This window comes from Cygnus atratus, chromosome 2, assembly GCF_013377495.2.
Source record: "Cygnus atratus isolate AKBS03 ecotype Queensland, Australia chromosome 2, CAtr_DNAZoo_HiC_assembly, whole genome shotgun sequence".
NCBI lineage: Eukaryota > Metazoa > Chordata > Aves > Anseriformes > Anatidae > Cygnus > Cygnus atratus.
Window position 1 is genome coordinate 80323413 of NC_066363.1, and position 20258 is coordinate 80343670.

The following is a 20258-nucleotide window of genomic DNA, read 5'->3' on the forward strand; positions in this document are numbered from 1 at the left end:
CTGAAGTTAAGCATCTCCTACTTTTCAAGTCAGCATCTTTTGCTTTTCCATTTCTTCCTGGTTGGTCCATAAGTAAGACCTAGGTTGTGTGCCAGGCACTCCCATAAATATTAATATGAAGATACATATAACATAAACATAAAATAGCATTAACATTTAAAATTATTTTAACATTACCTCCAACAGCAAATGAATCCTAAATATCCATTCTCAGGGGAAGCAGGACTGCCTTTTGAGCCACTCAGTTACCAGTACCAGTGTGGACTCCTTCATTGGAAGCATGACAATTCACCAATGTTTATTACTTTCATGGCACCACAACCAGAAATCGTTCATTTCTCAGCAGCAGCTAGGTCAGGCTGAAGGATTCTGTCCAGCTACAAAATGCCAGACCTCAGTTATCAAAGAGAAGCTATCTAGCGGAGGGAAAGTCACATTTATGCACCTCCAGCTGGGCAATTTAGGGTTCTTTCCCCTTTAACTGACCAGCCTTTACAAGAAACTGATGCACCTACATGTGTCTGTATTTCCCACTGACCATGGGCAGGGAAATGAAACTGGTGAGTTGTGCCGTCCCTGTCAAGGCCGTCTGGTTGTGGGCCACCCCCCCACCACCGATGCTTATCCAGAAGCTCCTGAATCACTTCACTGTGATTAAGGGCGGTGTGTGGTAGACCTGGGTCTAAAGGAAGATGTATTCCTGCAGAGACAGCAGTGTTTGGCTTTAGATTACCCACAGACATCTGAGAAGAGTTTGGCAGCAAACACTATTGTGGATTTTCATCAAAATTTCTCTTATAGCATAAGGCATAATTAAATACATAACAACAATTGCATAGATCACACATTTTATCCAGCTAGCCTGTATCTTTTAATTACTTAAACATATCCACACCCTATATTTGTTATGAATTCACTTATGGCAAAGCATACAAATATTGCATTCACTGTCTGGTAAATGAGTGAAGGTGATCCACATCTGCATCACAGCAGAAAAGAAAATATGATTTCCTTTGGGTAATAAGAGCTGAAGAGCCTTTTGGAAAACATCAGTGGGATCTGATCAGGAAGGCGTGGTGAGATTCATGTCCACAACAAAACAGGAATGTGTTGTTCCAGGAGATAACAGCTCCCCATTGCCACTGTCGCCAAGGAGGCACGATGTCAGGAAAAACACATCCTTTGGTTTCCTAGCCTTTTCATTTGGGCAGCTGGGCATGCCAGCATGGCAAACTTGAAAGCAAGCTCAACTATTTTTTTTTTTTTTTTTTTTTGTAGCACACTAGTGCTCTAGAGGCATGCAGGGCCCTGGAAATGATGGAAAGGAGCCATGGCTTTCTTTTTCCTCCCACCTCTGGGGACAGCAAGCAGCGGGACAGCAAACTGAGCAGGGATGTCTGCTCCTGTGCAGAGGCAAAGACAACATTAAGGCACTGTCTTAGTGCACACGTAGACAAGGTGCCCAGCCATGCACTAGTACACGTTTTTTTTGCCTTCCCTCAGTGCCTTTTTCACAATTAAAATTTTGTACAGATAGCGACAATCCCAGTGTAACCCGGAGCACTGGTTTTACTCAGAAGGTCTTTCAGTTGCTCCATCGTTCTACCTTCTCTTTCGGAGCCTTCACTCTTTCTTGTCTGGTGCCTTTTGCAGGGCACTTGCTGAAGGCAACATGCCGAGGCTGCTGTTTCCTGCCGGAGCATGTTGTTTGCTCAGTAGCAGGGCAGGCAAAGACAACTCTGGTGTGAATCATATTGCTCCTCCAATGAAGAATGATTAAGGGGGGAAAAAAAAAAAAGAAGAAAGAAAGCGAGAGTAAGAGGTAGTGTGTGCACGCAATTACGGTTGGGAAAGTGGGAGTGGTGACAGCGAGCAGGCAAGCTAACAGAGTCTTCTGCTCGGCAACGTTTCACTACAGGTTGCTAGTTCTTCGTGCTGTATCCATTTCATTGAATACCAGGATTATACCCTTGAAAAGTAAGTACAGCGCTTTTTCTTCCTCTGATGCCAAAATTGATGCCTAACTAATTGCTAACGTGAAACATAGTCGCGTAGAGGGAGCAGGAGAAGGAAGCTCATTCAAAAAGATAGCATGTGAAATTGAAGGTGGAATTAAAACATTTTGGTTTCATCCCAACGTTGCTGTATTTGTCAAGCTACATTTCTTCTCCCTGGAAAGATTCATTGCAAATGGTGAGTAGGGTCTCTGGCAGGTGAGACTGCAGAGACATTAGGAATTATTAGAGTATGTGCATCTCCTGTTGTCCATTGCAAAAGGCTGTTCCTGTTTCAGAAAAATCAGGTCGTATAAGATGCCGTGAAAATGCTCCATGTCTCTAAGTAGAACCTAGGCTGTTTTGGAAATTTACAAAGGAATATTCCTCTCGTTTTCTGCAGGGGTGTGCATGCTCTGCTCTGTTTGCTTTGACTTATTAATCAAGTGACTAATCCTCACTTGTTTAAAGTGAAGGACAGGAGCTTAAGTCTACTAATTACCAATTCATCTTCAGTGTGACCATGCAATTTGAAGAATTCACTGGCTGTTGAGGCACAACAAAGCATACTGTGGTGGCTTGTTTCTCTCTTTAATTCTTGGCATGTCTTTCCCGGCTGCGTTGCTGACAGTGCTTTTTCCACAACACTATGGATGCTCTGATCCCACTGAAGTAAAGCATCAGTCCGGCATTTTGTGCTCCTCAAAGAAACGTCTGTTCGGAGGAAATCACATCCTTGTTACATAGCTGGGTAGCCTGCTCAGTGGAGAGTTGTCATTTGTGTACAAGTAGAAGGAAAAGAGTCACCGGAGTCTTTTAGATCATTTATGTTTTGTGTTTTCTGAGCAAGAGCTGAAGTGGGGTCATATTAAATGTTGAAAGAGCAGGTTTCGAGGGTGAGTGCCTCACCTTCGGGTTGTTTCACATCATTTATCCTCCCGGTGCACAGCCCAGAGACCAGCCCTGCACTGCACATCCACCACTTCTCACTCTCTGTCGGCCACGGGCGCGCTCTCCTGCAGGGACTCCTTAACCAAGACAAGAATAAAATAAGTACTTGTGCTGCTTTATCAGATTGTGCCTACCATATAGCTGACGTGACTTGTCAGGTTCCCACACAGGCATTGCTACTCTCCTGATTATTTTTTTAGAAGATAAGCTATATTTAACTTTTCTCTTAGTAAGCAAATAGTAAACAAAGCCTTTCTCTCTAGACAATATTTTTTTTCCAAGCTGGTTCTAGAGCCTTTCAGCTCCCTTCTGTATCTGAGTGTATTTCTCTAACGCCGTGGCCTCGTCACAGTTTTAAGCAAAGCTGGGTGGATCACAGGCTACCTGTGCTTAGAAGGTGCCACAGTGCCGCGGGCCTCTGTCAAAACGCTGACATACCGCTTTCCTGGGAAAGGAGGGACTCGGGCAGAATCCATGCAGCAGGCCTTCTGAAAATTTCATCTCCAATTTTTTTGACTCCTCCCTGTGTGAGGGTTCCCTGTGATTACTGACTCAGAAGCTGTGTCTGGTTTCTGGGACTGCTCATTGGGCAGCTAATGGGCTTTCCTCTCGATGGGAGCCTCAGCCCTTCTCACCTGACTGGAACTTGCTTTAATGGCCACACTAACACGGCTTGGGACGCACAGGTCTTTAAAGAGATTCAGGATTTTGTAATATTTAACACAGTAAATTTCTTTCAAGAATATGAGTGTCATGAGCTCCTAAATATCATGCATCATTAATAAATGGAGCATTAAAAAAAAAAAAAGCCTGACTAGGTGCATTTAAAAAAGATGGGGAGATAGAGATTATTCTTTGCTATCCAGCCCTTATTCAAGCATAAGTGTGAAACTGAGATTTTTTTTCCACCAAAATCCCCTGAATGTGCATTATTTCAGTAGTACTGCTAAAAGAAAGAAATGGTAAAATGGAGAGCCTTGCCACTTTGCTACCAGGAATAGTTTCACTCAGCACAACAGAAGCTTTGACATTATCAGCAGTTACTGGGTGAACAAGAGCTTCACCATGGGATACCTCTGCCTTTCCTCACTGAAAAGGAGCATAGAAACTTTGTAGAAAATGATCCAGCTTGAGCAGTATTGGAGTTACCAATGAGGACAGAAGAGATGCGTTCCTAAGTTCTTGTACAGCTTTTCTCTCATATAAGAAAGAGTGTCATTTAATTTTTCAAGATTTCCTTTTGATTTCCGTACTCTCAATCTCTTGCAACACAAGAGAGTGAAACACAGGTAACACACGCACATTCTAATATCACAGGAGGCTCATTTGCCAATATAACTGAAAATGTTAATGTTAGAATGGCGGGATTGCATTTGTAACATGAAGTGAGAAAGGAACGTGCAGTGCTCAAAGTGATTACGATTGCGTATTTTTTCTTAGTCTGCAAGGAAGATCTGGGAGCCAAAATAGAATAGTATCAGTCCAGTCACCACTAAAGAATGATATTCTAACCCACTAGCAAACAAAATATTTCTCAGGTAAATTGCACGCATCACTCTGCGTTGTGAAACTCTGCATTGTTTGTCTTCACGAGAGTGGTAGATGTCGAATGACACATTCCTGGTTCCTTGCGTAATTTTCCAATGTCTTCTCAGTAAGAAGTGCCTGGGAAGTTGGTACTTGCCCCAGTTCTTCAATTCTTACCTGAGGTTGAGGAGGGAGGGTGAAGAGAGAGAGAGAGAGAGAAGGAGACAGAGAAAGTGTATGTATGGATTGTGTACTCATGGCCCTTTGTGGGTCCTTAAAAAGGTTGAGTTAATGGGGAAAAATAAAAGATACAGACTATCCAAGGGAGTTTAAGACATACGGAGACACAAAGGTGCATATCTGTGATGAGCAAGTGCAGAAAGGCATTTCAAAGGATGATTTTCTATTTATTCCTTTGCCCCTCTTCCAAGTGACTCCCTCAGCACCAGTCCCAGGCCTTCATATTTGTTTTAGCCTGTCTTTTGACACTGTTCTGCCCAAAGCTCTCTCCTCCTTTAGGGTATGTGCTGAGCCCATAGTTTCTAGCAAGCTTGACTTTTCTCGTAATTAGTTGCTTTTATGTGTGAGAAGTTGTGACTATGGGAATGAGATGGGTGCTTTCAGTGCTGGGATGGCACTTAGTTCTCTATTTTACACCCATAAAGTCTCTGAGACACGTTTCCCAAACCTCACTCTGATACCCTCTTGATGGCTGCTGACACTGTAAAATGGGATCTCACATGGATAATCTCTCATTAAGAAGCAGCTCTAGATGCTGCCAGGCTCCTGAAAGATGAACAGACCCTTTCTGAATGAAAAGCCTCGTAGTAGGGTCCCTGCAAAACCTCTATGTGTTGCAGAGCGTCCTCCTCCTCATCTTTGTGTGGGGAGAACTTTCTTCAGTGATATATATTTAGTGTTTTCCCTCCTCAAGAATTACTTTCTTCACAGTGGGACGGGATTAGCAAATAGTTTGTTGCTAATACCAACAATCAGAGCACTTTGTGAGAGTGCAGTGCTGGGTAAGTGCGCTCTGCAAACATGGATTTAAAAAGCCTTGGTGTTATGCCAGTATCTTTTTGTCACTTAATTAGGTTGTGCGGTGCACTTCAATAACCTTTTGTACAGGAACTTTTAGCCGCAAATAAACTAGAAGCTTTACCAAATAGATAGAATATATGCATAAAAAAATAATTAAAATAAAAATAAAGACATCCATTTTGTAAAAGAAGTTTTCTAATCAAAGTTTTCTGTACTATGTTGCAGGCAAATACTAACATGTTCTGTTATTTCCATAAAAATTTATAGATACCAGAGATTATTTCAGAAGTCACTGCTGTCAACTACCAAAACTGCTACAACTTCTCTGTACAATAATGTCAAATATTCAGCAAAGTTTGGGTAGTATGACACGTGCACCTAAATAGGAGATTTTTCTCATTCAGAATGCCACTCCAAACAGGCACGAGAGTGACTGGTCAGAAAAGGTATCTTATGGAGACAGTTTCCTGCCCATATGTCCCCTTTTCCCATTTCTGTCTTCTCATACCTCACTGCTTTCATTCGGTGAGATCTTTCCTGCCTAGGAAGCAAATGATATGATCTAGGTAAGTAAATGTTTGAAACTGCAGTATTAAGTAGTCAGTCATTTGAGAGAAATCCCTGACCTTAAGGTGTTTCTCAAAAGATCAGTAAACCTCTTACCAAGGTAATGCTACAAAGAAATAACTGACTTTCCTGTTCATAGTTGGATAAAACTGAACCCCTAGATCTTCAGTGTCAGACTCTGAAATGTGAGCATATCTACGTGTTTAGATAAGAACACAACTTTCTAAATCATCCTTCTGTGCCATATTAATTCCAATGTTTTACCATTTTTCCTGGAGAGAGCAAATGCTGAAGACATCTTTTGGATTCCTTGTGAAATCTTTGCTCTTTTGAAGCATTACCCAGCATTTGTCTTTTCCTTTTCCTTCCTGTCCTTTCAGTAGCTTTGACAAAGCTGTTTAACACCAATTTATCAGATTACCTTTCTTTAGGGACACATGATATTGGGGGCAGGATACTGTCAAACTCACTAAGCCAATGGAATCATCATCCGTGTACTTGCTGGTCTAAAGCCAGAAATGATATTGACTGAAATTCTGTGGTTAACTTGTTAGCTTGAATCTACATATATGGGCTTACACCAAAGTACGATGTCAGATATCTGAAAGCAGTCTGGAAGATGGGAATGCTTCGTGGCTTTGCCAGAACATGGACTACTATGACTGTCCCTTGGGCACCACCCTTTCCATTCCTGCCTGCACAGATCAGCAAACAGCCCTGTGGCAATTGCAGTTACTAAGAAATGCTAGGAAAATATTTGCAGTTAAAACATTGTAAGTGATGAGTGGGCACACAGCAGTATTTGTGTAGGAGGCCAAATCCCTTAAGTTTCTGGGACAATCTCATCCTACAGGACCAGACAGCTTTCTGGAGACTTCTAGCAAGGCTAGGGAGAATGGGGAATCATCCCTTGGAGGAAGGACATGTACCAAAGCTAAAGCTTAATGAACAATTAGCCATGAAGCAAGAGACAGGAAAGATTATGACTATTAAGAAAGACTATTAAAGGCCTGCTTGTGTGCCAGGGGAGCCCAGAGCATAGGCAAAGTACCTTGTAGGTCGGCACATTTTAAGAGTATCAATTAAAAACAGATTAAATTCATATGCGATCCAATTGGACTCTATGTGCGTGGGTCACCCTAACCAGGTGCATCTGGTAATACTGGCTCCACATAACACGTGGCATTGCCAGCTGTCACTTGATGGTGACAGCTTTTACTGAAGCACTCGCATTACCTCAGTTCATCATGGATGAGACTTTCCCTGCTCCTCAGGAGCTGCTGAAGCTGGGCGGGCTTGGTCAGGCTGTTTTTAATTCTCCCTGTAGGTTCGAGCTGCCCCATCCCCACACTGGTGTCCAACCTCCTTCAGCAAGGAAACCAGTGACCTGGCCAGCAGGAGCTGACTCTGTGAGTCATCATTGTCCTTTTCTGTTTCAGGATGACGATGGATGCTCTGCAACTAGCAAACACTGCCTTTGCAGTTGACATGTTCAAAAAGCTATGTGAGAAGGACAAAACAGCCAATATTATTTTTGCCCCCCTGTGTACCTCAACGTCCCTGGCTCTGGCGTATAAAGCTACGAAAGGTGACACTGCAGACCAGATGAAACAGGTGAGACATTGGCATCCCGCTCTGTGGCTGCAAAATTATGCGGCTGTTGGAGACGGCTTTCTTATTGATTCTTGCTACTGTTGTACAGAAACAGGCTGCAAACTGTCCGCTTGAAATTCCTGAATGGTTCCACACCACATGGGCCTACACAACCAAAAAGGTTGAAAATCACTGGGGTAAAGAGAAAGGCTTTCTCAGGCATGTACAAGGTGGAAAGGGACATGGCAGAGTCCTCAAGAGTTGTGTTAAAGCCCTGACTCCTTTCAACACATTATTGATTGTGGCTGCAGGTCACTGCCAAGATCACTGCATTTTCTGGACAATTGTTTTGTGATTATTCAGGAACGCTTAAGCTTAACAGAATCAGAAATAATTTTGCCATTGCCAAGCATTCCTAGCTGCCCTGTCTGTGACATTTCCCCTTTGTCCCGCCACACAGCTAAGAGGAAGCTAACACAGTCGAAGAAGGCACAACTTAAGCCGTGTTTTGCCTTGCAAGCAGCTTGTGGTGCTCAAGGGGTTTACAACATGATGAAGCAGCATCACGGTGATGAGGCAATCACTTGATCGAGGTCGCCCTGTGGCATGGGGAGACTGCACGGCTGCCTCTGCGAGAGCTGGGATTTACATAGCTTCTTTCTGTCCCAGTGAGGGTGCCCACAGACTGCGCAGTTAGCCAGAGGTGAATGAGAAGCAAATTCAGCGTGTGTTTATACTCTGATTATCAGCTGGCTCTGAGGGACGTTCTACATATTTGAATACATTTTCCCTCCTTTAGGAATTCCTCCCTGTGCTTTCTCATTCACTGATGGCACCTAGCCTGAGCGCAGCCTCCTGTGCCCCCTCTCATCCCACAGATTACAATGAGCCTTGTCCTATTTGCACAGCTGCACAGCAATAGACCTGCAGAGATCTCTGGGTACTGCAGATTTTTCCTTTTTTTTTTTTTTTTTTTTAAGACATTAAAAAAGAACTCTAGTTTTTTTTTTCTTTTCTAGTTTTTAATTTAATGACAGCCCACATCTTTCTCACCATTTCAAAATTCAAGCACTCTCTTTCTAATGGGAGAGTTCAAAATATTAACCTTTGCTTAATTTCATTTTCACTTGTGTCTGCAATTTGCTTTGAACCATCCTGTAATAACTTACTATCCATGTCCACAAACGCCATTCTGTTACACAAGCACACTTACGTTTCACATTTCTCAAGTGGTATATAAAAAGTGCTGACTACAGATACAGATGAGAACATGCATTTTATGTTATGTTATTTAATTTTATGTTTTTATTTTATTTTATTTTATTTTATTTTATTTTATTTTTAATGTATTATCTTCTATTTTCCATGTGTATTCTAGCTTCTGCCTGTCCCTGATCTTATGTTTGGGTTTTAAGCACTAGATACAGAAGCAGTGAGACTGGCAGTCTTACTCTGGAATATCAGTGAACAAACTTGTGCTAAAAGCTTTGCCAGGCAGACAAGTTGCAGTAGCGGAGGTGTCTCCCCAAACATAGTTACCAGACTCAAAGGCTTTCTGCACGTAACATATGAAGAAACAAAAGTGTTGGAGGAGAGGGAAATAAATTTAGAAAGTCATTTATGAGAAAACGATTGTGGAGTTTGGCTGTTGCTGTGTGCTTGGGAACTTACTTCCTTCTGCTCCCATGAGCCAGGTGAGGAGAGGACACTGAGGGGTGGCCAAGGCACAGCCACCATCGAGGACCTTGCAACAAGCAGGCACCTGAAAGCAGAGAGTTTTAGGTCATCCCACAGCTTCCTAGAGCTGTCCCTGCGATTCCCAGGAGCTGGCGGGTGGCCAAGTGTGGGTCAGCAGCCCCACCTCCAGCTCATTTTCTGTCTGCCAACACACACAGAGATATCTGATCATTTTTTTTTGCTGAAATATCATGTGATGTCATGTGGTAGTCACAGCAATTGGAAAACCTGGTGATCTGGAGAGCATTTTTTAAAGGGGTCATCTACTTCGAGAAAGGAGACTAACTGGGACCCTTATTTGTCTGGCCTATAACCTCCAGAGTTTTGGACCGGAATGTGAGTTTGGTGAAAACATTATAACTCCACACTGCAGTTGTTTGATCAACTAAGTCACATTGCTAGCATGAACAGCTCTATGGATTTCTTTGGACTGGTGGCAGGAGAGAAGCATGTTTGGTTAAAGCTTTGGTAGGTTCAAGTTTTTAGATATTGTGAGGACGTCAACTAAATGAATGGTTATTGAGTAATAAATAACAGTGAGAAGCCTGTGTTGTTCGCTTAAATACAAAAAGCCACAGCTCTGGTCACAAACTGGCATTGCTCATTGCCAAGCTGTTAGGAATGTTTAGATGACAAAAAGAAAGATGCTCAGTATTTTATTATGTTCATTAACAGGTGCTCCATTTACAAGATGTCAAAGATGTTTCTTTTGGGTTTCAAACAGTAACTTCAGATGTTTCCAAGCTCAGCTCTTTCTTTGCACTGAAAATGGTCAAACGGCTCTTTGTAGACAAGTCTCTCAGTCCTACCACAGTAAGTACTGCAGAAAAGAACTTGAATTGCTTGGCCAACGTGTTGAGGCACTATGGTGTCAGGCTTCAATCTTATTCAAAATAAATTATCTCACTTTTGTCTGTTACTTCACTAAACTCAGATGATGAACAACATAATATTCTCTGCTACCATAAAAGTTTGTAGGAGGGTGAGTGAGCTGCTTGACTTCAAGCTACACAACTATTACCACACTTGCAATTCTTTCATTAATATGCTTTAGGTCAGTAGGCGCAGTAGGTTTTGAATGCAATATAACTTCTATGCCACATCAAGGTCTTTGCATTGCAAGTATGACTGAAAAGGAGTTTAAAAAGAAGGTGCTGGTGCAAGTGTGTGTCTACTTCACACACCCAAGTAATTACTGCATAAACTGTAGTTTTCTTAATCTATCCGAGGAGGCAGAAGACTGGCTACTGAAACAACACAAGTGGTGAAGGTGTTATTTGACCTTATAACTTAAGAACCTTGCAAACAACTGAGAAGAATGTTGTGTTTGTTTTCTCAGAGTTGAGTAGGCCCCAAGCAAGGGTGACTTCAGCCTAAAAGAGATGTTTCAGGAAACTCACAACCTGCTTAAATGATGCTATAATCAGATTGCCAGTCCTTCAGTCCCTGCTACAGCAAAGGTCAATTCCCATCCACTGCAATAAATGTCTCATCTGACAAGGACAGGCGCAATGTGAGCAGCCTGTGGCCTTTATCTCGGCCTGTCCTTTCAAACTTGGGCATCGTGCTCTCTCCTGCAGTATCAAAGTTACTTTAGCAGCTGCTGTAATGCCACTGGACTGAAGACAATCTTGGGAGCGATCTGCTGGATGCATCTGTGCATCCTGGTTGTCACCCGCTGTTATTCACTAGGTGTCCTTTCTAATAAACTCTCCAGCTACCCCGTGGTGAAGCTCGGGATGCTGATGTCGCGGGCTGTGTAAAGAGCTGTTGAATAAACAGCATTTAACCAAGGTTGGCTTTGATACCTCGTCTCTTTCAGGACTTTGTCAACTCTACAAAGAGGCCTTTTCCATCTGAGCTGGAACTAGTGGAGTTCAAAGAAAAAACTGAGGAAACCCGACAGAAGATCAACAAATCTCTCTCAGAGCTAACTGATGGTGAGTATGGCTTAACCTCAGGGATGCTGCTTACCTCTTTGAAGAAAGAGATCCTTATCCTTGTGACATCTCTTGACTAATGCTTTTAGAAATAAATATATAGTGAAAGCAGTGGGACTACACCTATTATTTGGATTAATGAGGATTAGCCATGTTAGCATGTTTTGAAATCATTAACTTTACTGCTGCAGCATTTCTGAAGGCAAAAATGTGAGACGGAAGTTGCATTAGCTTTGGGCAAAGCTGCTGCTCATATGTTACTTCAGCAGGACAGTTTGGGACAACAACGGCTCCTGGCTGTGGACCTTTGCAAACATCTGACACCAATGCCTGTGCACAGCCTGTTTGCAGGTAGCTCCAGGGGTGGTTGCTGCCTATTGCCCTCGTGTGGTGCAAAAATGAAAACATAGGTGTGTGAGCCACTTCTGGTCCATCCCAAACTGGCACAGGTGGCCATGGGGAAGTACGCTGCACTGCCTGTGCAATTCATGAATCAATGAAGACTTGCATCCCCAGTGCTCCAAATTCAGTGTCTCTTATGTCAGTGTTTGAAAAGACCCAAAACAGAGCGAGGAAGGGAAGAATTGCATACTCTTTTTTGAAATCCATAGCAGTATTTGGTTATGAACTGTAGTCAGAACAGTATTTCTTGTTATTCAGGTTATTTTATTCTCACATGTCACTCCAGAAATGAGTAGAATCTAATCTGGAACTTCCCTTCAAGTCTTGCTCTCCAAATGACAGATACTTTGTTGTTTACATCTGTTGAATTTCACTGAAAATTCAGTACCTTCTTTAAAGTACTAAACAAAAGCAGTAGACATATTTTTGATTCCATGCCATATAAGCCAAGAAAAAATATAATTTGGAAGATCTGTCTTGATGCCAAATTCCATTTTATGCATTCAGCTGCAGTGGGAGGATTAGGTGCTTCTTTTTGGGATTTCTGTTTAGATTAAAATTCTTATCTGTGAGATGCAGTACATAAATAATTTAATTCAGTAAACTGTTTTCATATTCAGGCAAAGCAACTGATATGTTGGTAATGTATTGTATTAACAACCAGTTTAAACATGTTCACAGGCAAGATGGAGAATATTTTGAATGAGGATAGTGTAAGTGACCAGACTCAGATCCTCCTAGTTAATGCAGCTTATTTTGTCACAAACTGGATGAAGAAGTTCCCAGAAGCAGAGATCAAAGAATGTCCTTTTAAAGTCAACAAGGTATGTTCCGAAAAAATAAAGACTACCATTTCCACTGAAATGAATGTTTGCCAACCTTGAGCTAAGGAAATCCCAGCAAGAGAAAATGAGAAATGTTGATTATTACCATGGCATTCTTAGACTTTATATCAAAACCTATAGGATGTTGTAAGAGTAGCTAAACCAGTTTTCTAGTCATGTTGGTTTAAAATTTTGCTGATGCTTTCACATCCATCTTTCAAAGGCTTAATGTGAAAACAGACCATCCTGTTAGTGCATTTAGACAACAGCTGCTGAGTACAAGCGATCAGAAGCAGCCATTGCCTGCAACAAAAAGATGCACGTTCTCACAGGTAGATGCTCCCAAGAGCCTGTAGCCTGTACCAGATGATGCAACCCCAGACTATCAGGGGAAAAGCACAAAACGTTGCATTTCTCATGGTCACAGAGTTAGTGAAACATCTACACACAGCATGGGCCTTCTTGAGTGCACCCCTTAGGTGTGTGGCTTTGTGCCCACCTCTACAGGGATGGATCCTCATCAACTTCCCTCTTTCCAGTCAGGCTCAGGACCACAGCCCTCTGCATATCAGCCCTGCTTGGGGCTGAATGAGTGCAGCACATGGGGCTCTTGCGTTCAGGAATTTGTGATCAGTGATGAACATTGTGATTAGGCAGCTTGAAACCAGGATATAAAACTGGACAACATTTATGAGATAAAGAGAGTGTTCCGATAATATGTATATATGTGCATGAGAAGAGTTAGAGTTTCAGTTTCACTGAAAACATTCATGTTTCCACATCAGACAACAGCTTTAACCAAAAAAGTTTTTCAGATGACAAAATTAACAATAAATTTTTAAAGTGTAAAAGCATCTTCTTTTTTTCTAAAACATTTTAACATTTTTTCTACTGAATTTGAATTTTAAAAAGAGTTTTCAGATGAACAGAACAGTTTGTAAATCTTCCTTGTGAAATAAAGTTTTGTTTTTGTTTTGTTTTGGTTTATTTCATCCATGGAAAACAAAGGCATTTGGCTTTAGGTAAGCCTGAAATTTCTTCTTATTGTGTTTCAGCCCCTAAACAAAAATATCAATTACGTGTATTGAACAGCTTGACCTTCACTGTTAAGATGTACCCACTGCTTGGTACCCTGTAGGCAGCGTAATTTGTAGCTTTCAGTGAAACAGGCAGGAAGGCCACTGATATTAGGTAAATTTCTCTTTTAAGGCACATCCCCAATATATTGTTGTTGTGTTAAGCAGAATTCTGTTCCACTTTGCTTTGGAAAGCTGTCACCTTTAAAGAGCCAGCAGCTTTTACTGGAAGGGTTTCATAAAGCTGATATCATTACTTATGAAAGTCAACAAATTTCTTGATGGTGATTCAATGTACCTCTTCCATGCAAGCTTGCAAACTTTCCTCTGTCACAGTCTCCTCTATGAATTAAAAGGAGTGCTAGATTGTCTCCTCTGTGTTTTGCAGACTGAAACTAAACCAGTGCAAATGATGAATCTGGAAGCTACTTTTTGCCTGGGCTATGTAAAAGAATTAAATGTTGCGATTCTTGAACTTCCGTGCCTTAACAAACATATAAGCATGCTCATTCTGCTGCCCAAAGACATTGAAGATGAGACAACTGGCTTGGAACAGGTGAGAGTAAAAAACAGTATTGATATAATGCTTGTAAAAAAAGAAAAAAAAAAGCTATGTAGAAGGAAACCAAAACTAAGTTTCCTCAGAATTTACCTTCTCATTCTGCTTTTTTCCTTATATTTGTAATATCATAATTTCTGCTTTGGATAAGTGTGAGGCCATGACAAAGGCTTTGTTTTAGGTAGAGTATGCACAGAAGACAGTATAAAGTACAGAAGGTGCACACGATGAACTTTAAGTAAATACAGATTCCTTGAAAATCTGGCCTAAAGATTTAATTTGCATTTTAAGATTTTTGCTCTTACAGTGCTTAAAGTCATATTTACTAGTTATTCAGTAGTGCTGTCTTTATTTATTCCTCTGTCCTCATTTTTTTCAGCTGTCATGTATCAGTGATTTATTTTACTAAGACCTTACACTTTTCTAAATTTTAGTTTGAGCAGAGGTGTCTTTAATAGAGCCCTTTTAATTACAATTGCACAACAAATTTGAAAGAAAATAAGTCATTTCCTAAAGAACAAATATTTCATTTATCATTTCTCTGTAAATATTATAGAACATATTTTCACCTCTCTTCAAAGGTTAAGGAGCAAGACAGATGATTGCGCAGGTCTCGTTTGTAATTTGCTGCAACTGTCCATACATTTTCAAGGCAGGATGAATCTGTCCTTAGAGCTGTAAGATACTTTCATATATAGGAATAAATTACAGAATATGCATGTTTTAAAATCCAAGTGAGTCCTTTCCTGATAGCAATTTGTTTTGGCCCCAAATTCTGCCTCCTCTTTCCCCAGCTTTAAAAATTGTTCAGTCAGCAGCATCATAGATCAAGAGCAGGCTCTGTATTTGGAGTCATTTTCTGTCCCAAATACCAGCAATTTCATTACTCTATAGGGTCATAAACTGAGACTTTTGGATCTGCCAGTCTGCTGTGTGTAACCTGGGTAGGGATTGTCTTGGATTCCTTCATGTGGTCGTTGAGATGATTGCATAGCAAAAGTTTGTAAGGGGCACATTCAATAGAGTTGTTCTGGAAGCCTATCCTATGAATTAAATCATATTTACAACAATATAACTACGAGTATAAAATAATCCTGAATGCAACCGTTGTGAATTCAAAAGCAAAAATTGCCTTTTGGTCTTTTTTTTTTTTTTTGTGTGTGTGTGTGTGTGTGTGAGTGGTGAGTTCAGGAATGGTCTTTTTGTTCTCATTTTCCTTAGACTGCATATTAATTTCTTTTGTTCCTTTATGTCTTCAGCTGGAAAAGGCACTCACCCCCGAGACACTATTACAGTGGACCAATCCCAGCATGATGGCCAACACCAAAGTGAATGTATTTCTTCCAAAATTTAGCGTGGAAGGTGATTACGACCTGAAGCCACTTCTGGAAAGCCTGGGCATGACAAATGTCTTTAATGAGAGTGCATCAGATTTCTCTGAGATGTGCGAGACCAAAGGTGTGGTTTTGTCAAAGATCATCCACAAAGTCTCCTTAGAAGTAAATGAACAAGGTGGCGAGTCTCTAGAGGTACCAGGATATCGGATTCTGCAACACAAAGATGAATTCAAAGCTGACCATCCGTTTATCTTTTTGTTCAGGCACAACAAAACTCGCAACGTGATTCTTTCAGGCAGATTCTGTTCCCCTTAAGGAGGGCATTTTAATTATGAAAAAGCACAATTACATTTATGGTGATGCATGTTCCTGTAAAGCTTGGCGTCCTGACTATCACCTTTGAAAGGAAATCTAAGAGGTTCATATATCAGCAGGGTAATACTATGTACTCTACATATGCAGCACAACTCGTTTCTCTCTTTTTGCTTCATCCCCTTAAGCTGAAGGATTCCCACTGTGGAGAACACGTGATATGTTACCAAGTATCCCAGCCTCAGCCACAAGTATATTTTGTTCCTCTATGACATCTTTCTCTCAAAACAAAGTGAACTGAGAACCTATTTTTGAAAGACAGAGAGTTGGGAGGGGCTCTGGGAGGAAGAGCTTCATTCCACTCTCCCTTGAGACCCACACTCTGTGGATTCCTACTGCCGAAAAGGGGAAAACATGGACACGTGGTGCGATAGCCCTCCTCTTGTACCTGGCTACAGTCTGGTGGTCCAGGGTGCCCTGCTGGACCCTGCTAACGTACAGTGAAGCAGTGCAGCTAGCACCAGAGATCACATCTGTGAAACAGCAGCTGCACCTATGGATGCAAGAGGCAATGAGAATATACACCTAGAACACTCTTCTGCATGAGCTACATCAGTTCATAGGCTGGGGAGTTTGGACTCTACTTTGTGGGACTTTTTCATTCATTCTCCTTCAGACATGGCAGAGGGGACTAGTTCACTGCAGCTAAGAGGAGCCCTGTTACATATATCCTGAGAAAAAGAAAGTTATGCAATTCTATCATAGAAATCGGATGGATTAATACTAGAAGTGCCACACTTTTCAGGCACAGATTATTTGTCAGTTCTAGTTCTGGATTCAGCATTAAAGGAGTCTCCACACAATTACTTAACCTCAGAGGTACAAGAAACAAGGACATCGACTTGAGTGAGATTAACATGGTAATTACCAGTCTACAAATTCCATATGAAATCATGATAATTAGATTTCATTTCTATCTAAAGACTTCCTGCTGCATATGTTCAGTACTGATTTACCTAACCACTGTTCAGAATAAAGCACTACAAAACCTGTGTCAAATGTCTGCAGTACCTCCAGTGTCAGTCTGTTGTCATTCACTCTTGACCTTCAATAGGTGATAGGAACTGAAATGAACAGACTTACTTAGATAATAAAAAAAGAAAACTAAATCTGTGTCTGAATTGCCCTTTTGGACCACATGATAATAGCTCACAGTAAAGATTATGTTGCTAGCTGGTCAAAATATATAGTGAATTCAATTACGTATCCTCAAAAAGGGGTCATTTTAACTGAGCATTCCTCTTGGTTCTTCAATTTTGAAAGAAACTAGAAAGAGATTTCTAAATGGGAACATGCAACCTTTAGTACATATTCCTCTATTCTCTCACCAGAGAGCAGCACAGTGGCTATTATGAATTTGGAGAGAGTTCTGTTTGCTGTTTGACCTTACCAAACCATGAGTAGCCTTTAGTGACAATGATTAAGTGCTTTCACCAATTTGCTTCCTGCGGGCCTTTAATGGGATCTAACATATTTTAATATCAGAGGGTTAACTGGAGTCATTGATCCATATCTTTGAAGATATTGAGGGGACTAACTCCCATCAAAAACAATGGGAGGTGAGTCCATGCAGACATCTGGGGGTCTTCACTGATGTTTATCAAGTGTTCCAAAACATGGATAGAAATCAGAGGAAGAACGCAATACATAACAATTAGTTTTCAGTCCATTCTGTCTAAGAGGGAATTGCTTGCAAAGATCTTTACTAGCTCAATAGCTTCAGTGCTAACTGAGTGTCTGGAAAATGTTTTATATGCTCCATCATAGTCTGATCTGTTTTAGAGGGTGGGATTGGAGTTATGTAGTGTTGTCATCACTGTGGTGTCTACTGATTCTCCCATAGGTCAGGGCATCATGCATGGGGTTGACAGCAGCTGACTAGCAGTTTCACAGGCAGTCTGTATGTAGGTAAGGTGGACTACTTGCCTGCCATCTGTACAGTTTGTCTGTATTTGGACAGTGACTTGTGGTCTAGTAGTTCCAGGTATCCAGCAGGCTGTATCCCACTTACTGCTACTATTGCGAGACTGATGAAAACCTCTGGCAGATCTCCCCATCCCTCTTTTTCTGCCTGGATGAGATTTCCTGAAGGAGAAAAGCCCAGATATCACTCTCTCAGCCTTTCCAGATTCCGAAAATATTCCAGTGCAGGAGCCAGTCTTCATTCAATGCAGCTCGTACTCTGTTTAACAGCTGATCAGATCGCTTACTGCATCCACACACATTTACGTAAGCACATCTTCTCAGGGACCTCCTTGTCGATGCCTTTGCCAGGAAGGGCTATCCCATGAAAGCACGCAGGAGCACTGCCTCAAGGTGCGGCCTATCTTTCTTCAGCTCCTGACTAATGCCAAGGTATCCCAGCCTATGCAAGGCAAGCAGATATTTCAGATAAGAAGCTATCTTAGCCTACAGAAGGCAAACCCATTTACTGGTCGTGAAAAGCTCTGGTTCATTTTCCACTTCTGCTTCTTCTCTCTACATTTTGCCATATTTCTTATTTCCTACTAGCAGGCCCACACGGGCCTAGACTAATGTTTAATCATGCTTTGTTAATACTATATAATATGCCAATGCCTAGTAAATGAGTTCAGATAAGATGTTAGGCTTGCACTACAGCGTAGTCTTAAGGAGTCAAGCATAGATGGTGACCAGATCAGCTACGGCACAAACTAAGGCCAAATAGCCCATGGTGGGCCAGAAAGTGCAGTTGCAGGTAGAGTTGTGATGATCTGTGTTCATGAGCCCCTGAAGCCTCACGCTTTTAGTGTACTGGACCCTGTGTAGCCAAAAAGGAGAGCTACGCAGTAATCCTTGTTCTATTTAGAAATTGCACTCAAGTGTGCCAGTCCTGTTTCCTAGACCCTTCCTGTCCTGTGGACATTTAGAAGTCCCAATGTAAAACCTATTTATCTTGCCGCATGTGAGGGAGAGGTATCAGAAGGGCTCCTGCTGATGTGAGAAATGCCATTACGGAGTATTGTTCAGTTCTGCCCATTCTGGCCTCTGGGCCATGGGCAAGAAATTGCATGGGAGGACATGGGAAAACGTGTGTGGGAGCTTGTGTATAGAAATGCTTACGTGCTGGAAGGCGTTGGCTACAATGGAGAAAGTGAACATAAGTGAGGGCTTGCTCAGACTGCCAAGTTACTCCACCTCACCTTTCAACACAGCATTGCTATCCAATGATGGGTGGCTGGCCTGATGGAAAAAAGCAAGCCACGGCTGGCTTTTGCAGGCAGTTGCAAACTGCAGTGTTATGTGTCTAGTCACCTCACCACTTGCTCAGCTGTACAGTCATTACTCACTTCCTGCTCCCAGCGTTTTGTAGAAGAGAGCCGATACGTTTTAATGTGTTGTGGTAGCAGGAACTGTTTATGGAGAAGGGCAGTGGGTTTTGGAACTTGAAAAATGCTGCATACAAACAATTAGCCTCACTGGAAAAGCCATGCAGTTTCGAACTCCTAAGGGCTTAGAAAAGACAGAATTTGCAGCTATGGTGACATGTCCTGAGGCAAAGGGGTTAAGCGGATGGCAAGGGAGTTCTGAGGGAATACACAGAGTAAATAAAAGCAACAAGTGGAGGAACAGTGTTATTAAAAGAGGGACAGAGAAAGCACAGAGTCTGGAAGAAGGAAAGTAGTGAACGATACTCAAAAATAGTCACTGGAAAATAGCTAGGACTCATAAAGGCAGAAGAAGATAAGAGATGTGGAGAACAGAAGGGGTAAGGCAATATATGGAAAGAAATATAAATAAATTCAAAATAAATAAAAAAAAGATAAAGAAATGAGCAAGAAGATCAAAAAAAAAAAAAAAGCCCTACAGAAACATGAAGGATGGAAAAGCAAACAAAGTGCATAGCAAATGGAATCAAAAAAAAAAAGTGAGGAAAATAATACAAGAAAAAGAACGCCCATTTTATTACCATATTTCACATTATTTATGAATCCTTCTTTTCTGTTGGGCTGTGGAGCCTTGGCAGCTGGGCTGAGCCCTTGCCGAGAGACAGGGTGGAGCAAAGCTGGTGGGAGCTGGGCTGGAGGCAGAGTGGTCCAGCTTCAGCCCTGCGCCTGGAAGGACAGTGTGGGAAGGGCAAGACAGGGCTGGGAGACCTTCCTTCTTTCTCCTTTCTCTCCTCACAACATCTGATCCCTCAAATATCTTATGAATCCAAATACAGTTTTATGCTTGATAGGAAAAAAAGTGAGAAAGACAGAAAAATTTCAGTGTTGCAACGACACGTACAGCCCAAGAGGACTTTTAACCCCTGAATCCTGCTGCCCTAACCCAGTGTTGCAGCAGAGCTCAGTGGTGCTGGTGAGGAGAGATCAAATA

The 20258-nt window shown here is 41.7% G+C and overlaps 1 protein-coding gene across 5 annotated transcripts; it reads left to right on the plus strand.

Annotated features, from left to right (window-relative positions):
* Positions 1–886: 886 nt before the first annotated feature.
* On the plus strand, positions 887–16912 carry SERPINB5 (serpin family B member 5). Of its 5 annotated transcripts, none has more exons than XM_035552647.2 (7): positions 887–1977; positions 7520–7694; positions 10086–10223; positions 11233–11350; positions 12434–12576; positions 14041–14208; positions 15471–16912. In XM_035552647.2, exons 2-7 carry the CDS (start codon positions 7521–7523, stop codon positions 15861–15863), a joined length of 1134 nt encoding a protein of 377 aa, XP_035408540.1. In that variant the 5' UTR covers positions 887–1977; position 7520; the 3' UTR covers positions 15864–16912. The 5 variants fall into 5 exon arrangements, with proteins under 5 accessions (XP_035408540.1, XP_035408539.1, XP_050564394.1 ...); XM_035552646.2 differs by lacking the exon at positions 887–1977 and adding an exon at positions 6915–7227; XM_050708437.1 differs by lacking the exon at positions 887–1977 and adding an exon at positions 6938–7138.
* Positions 16913–20258: the final 3346 nt, after the last annotated feature.